Below are 2,794 nucleotides of genomic sequence, written 5' to 3' on the forward strand. Positions count from 1 at the left end.
ACGATAACCGTTTGCACCCCCCCCCCCAAAAAAAAGCCGTTGTCGTGTAAATGAATGGTCAAAACGCATTCACAATTTTCTGTTTTTATTAGAAAACAGAGTCGTGTTAAAGACAATACTTGAGACCCTGTTCGTCTTCTGTATTTTACTCTTTCTCTGCTGTAACGGATCCCTTGAGCTGCAGCGAGTCTCTTTTGTTCTTCTGTCAGCACTTTCAGTGTGTGTTTGTTTATTTGGCCTCTCCTTTCTCCCGAGGCTGAGTGATCTTTCCTCTGATTGGTCGGCGCTGCACCTCTTCGGTTTCTGTGACCTCACTGTCCGATTAATAAGACGCGGATAGAGCTCACAAGAGACAGACATGAGGAACCTGCTGACCACCCAGGACCAGAACTTCTACCGCGAGCTGATCCTGAAGGAGGCCTACACGCGGCTGGCGTGGAAGACGAAATACAGCGAAGAATACCCGACCACCTACACGTCTCGCAGGTCCAAGTCCATCGGTCTCTTTAACCCTCCCTCTGCGGGTAAACTCACGCTGCCCCCTGTGGTCCGAGCGCAGGAGAAGCCGCGCGAGGCCCCCGCGCCAGTGCGCCGGTCCCTGAGTGAAGCCCCTCTGATGAGGCCCGTGACCCCGCAGACGAAAGCGGATCTTTATCAGGGGATCTCCAACGAAGGCAAAGGGCGACAGCTGTACCTGAGGAAACGAGCCCAAAAGGGCCCTGAAGAAAAGTTTGATTATCCCATTCTCTCGTCCTGGGATTATGGATGGAGATTAGGTGAGGAAAGAGGAGACTTTAATATTTACTGTAGTGTTGAGGATTTAAAAAGTTTAGCAATAGTAAAAGTTATGCTTTTTGTAAACCCCACTAATGATGATTTTGTAGTAATTCACTGTCACACTTGCTTTTCAAAAGATGGTAATGTTTTTTTAAAAATGTTTTTTTGTCTCTTCTGCTCACCAAGGCTGCATTTATGTGATCAAAAATACAGTAAAAACAGTAATAATGTGAAATATTATTATAATTTAAAATGAACTATTTTCAATGTGAAAATATTGTAAAGTGTAATTTATTCCTGTGATCAAAGCTGAATTTTCAGCATCATTAATCCAGTCTTCAGGGTCACACGATCCTTCAGAAATGATTATAATATGAGGATTTGCTGCTCAGGAATTTCTGATATTGTCAATATTGAAAACGTGATATTTTGTCAGGATTCTTTGATGAATAGAAAGTATTTAATGCATCCTTTCTGAGGGCGTATCCTCATGTGTCCTTTTTTTAAATCTAAAACTTTTGAATGCTGGTGTATTTAAAAAATAAGCATGGTTTGTAGTACTAGTAAAATGGATGGTTAATGCTAAACATGCGATATTAAATAGTAAAATATTAGCTTATGGCTACATGTCATTATGAAAATACTTTGTTGTTTCCTCAGGTGACTATAAGATTGACTGCAGGACTCCAGCCAGCGGGAGATCTGCGATTGTGCGCACCACTTTCTACTCCAGGAATGGCATTTTCAATATTCCCACAGCGACCGATCAGCTCGGATGAAACATACACACCTCCCTGAACATTAACAGACACCTGAAATCTGATCATTTTCTGAATATTTTATTCACTGTAAACGAAATAAATCTAAGCATGCATTATCAATATTTGAAATCACTTGATGGAACATTTATCGTAGAAGAATACAAATGTCAATACAGCACTTTTACAGTTAATTTATGGAGAAATGTAGATGGATTAAATGGGTAACAGTCTTGCAAACTAACTCTCGTGTCTCATAGCAACCGGTAAACCAACACTGCTGACCGCTGGTTCATAATTAACAAGCACTGGAGGCTTTCAGTCCAGCACTGAACACTCGCTTTCTGCATCTCTGATTATAACCGCTTCGTTTGAGGATGATCTGTTCTTCATTCTCATCTGTGGGGCTGATGAAGCAGGCAGAAGTATGAATGAATGTTGTAATCCTCTCAGACTCAGGCTGTATATCAAACAATATTAAACCAACACACCCTGGAAATGGATAAAAGAACACATATTATACAGACACTTATTATTTAAAGGTATTAGATGATTAGAAGATTTTATTTTCAATAAAACATTTGCAATGGGTTTGTAAAAGGTGTTTTTATGCATGTTTGGCCTGAGTTTTTGCTGCATTTACGCTGTTCTGACCAGCAGGTGTCGCCCGCGTGTGGCGTTTCAAACGCTTTGAAACAAATCAATTTGCAAAGCAATTGACGTTCGCAAAGACCCGCCCCCTTTAGTTACTGTTGCTATGTCCGACATGCCACACACACATGTTCTCATGTAGAGAAAATACATAGCGGAGCGACAACACGCCGACAGACAGGACAGAGCAAGTTACTTTTGATATGAAACAAAGTCTCAACTTGTCATTTTTTTTAAAGAAATGTAAACAATAAATAGCGTTTTGTGGCTCTTTAATGTGCTGTAGCGCCTCAGTTAAAGATCATCTCTTCCTTCTAGTTCATTGATAAGCACGAAATTAACAAGAATGAACACTAAAAGAAATGTTGTTTCAACTGTGGGAAGACATCAGTACACACCGTTTATCCAAGTTGAAGTCCACCAACGTTAATCTACTAACTCTCCTGCTTTGTCTGACAAAACGGCAGATACGGCGATGTGATTGGTCAGATCGCCTGTCAATCAAAAGTGCGACGAAGGGTGAATTGATTTGAAGCTTTGAAAAACTTGGTTTTCCCATCATTAGATATAAAAGTGTTTATATTTTAGAGCTGTCGGGATGGTTTTAG

At 40.6% G+C, this 2,794-nt stretch overlaps 1 protein-coding gene across 1 annotated transcript; it reads left to right on the forward strand.

Moving 5' to 3' along the window:
- Positions 1 to 358: 358 nt before the first annotated feature.
- On the forward strand, positions 359 to 1,556 carry LOC307143373 (protein SPMIP1; the record flags this gene model as incomplete). The annotated part of the gene is made up of 2 exons (XM_079844884.1): positions 359 to 776; positions 1,438 to 1,556. 2 exons carry the CDS (start codon positions 359 to 361, stop codon positions 1,554 to 1,556), a joined length of 537 nt encoding a protein of 178 aa, XP_079701010.1.
- Between the last annotated feature and the right edge of the window lie 1,238 nt (positions 1,557 to 2,794).

The sequence above is a fragment of the Gobio gobio genome (assembly GCF_949357685.1).
Source record: "Gobio gobio genome assembly, chromosome: 19".
In the NCBI taxonomy this organism is placed as follows: domain Eukaryota; kingdom Metazoa; phylum Chordata; class Actinopteri; order Cypriniformes; family Gobionidae; genus Gobio; species Gobio gobio.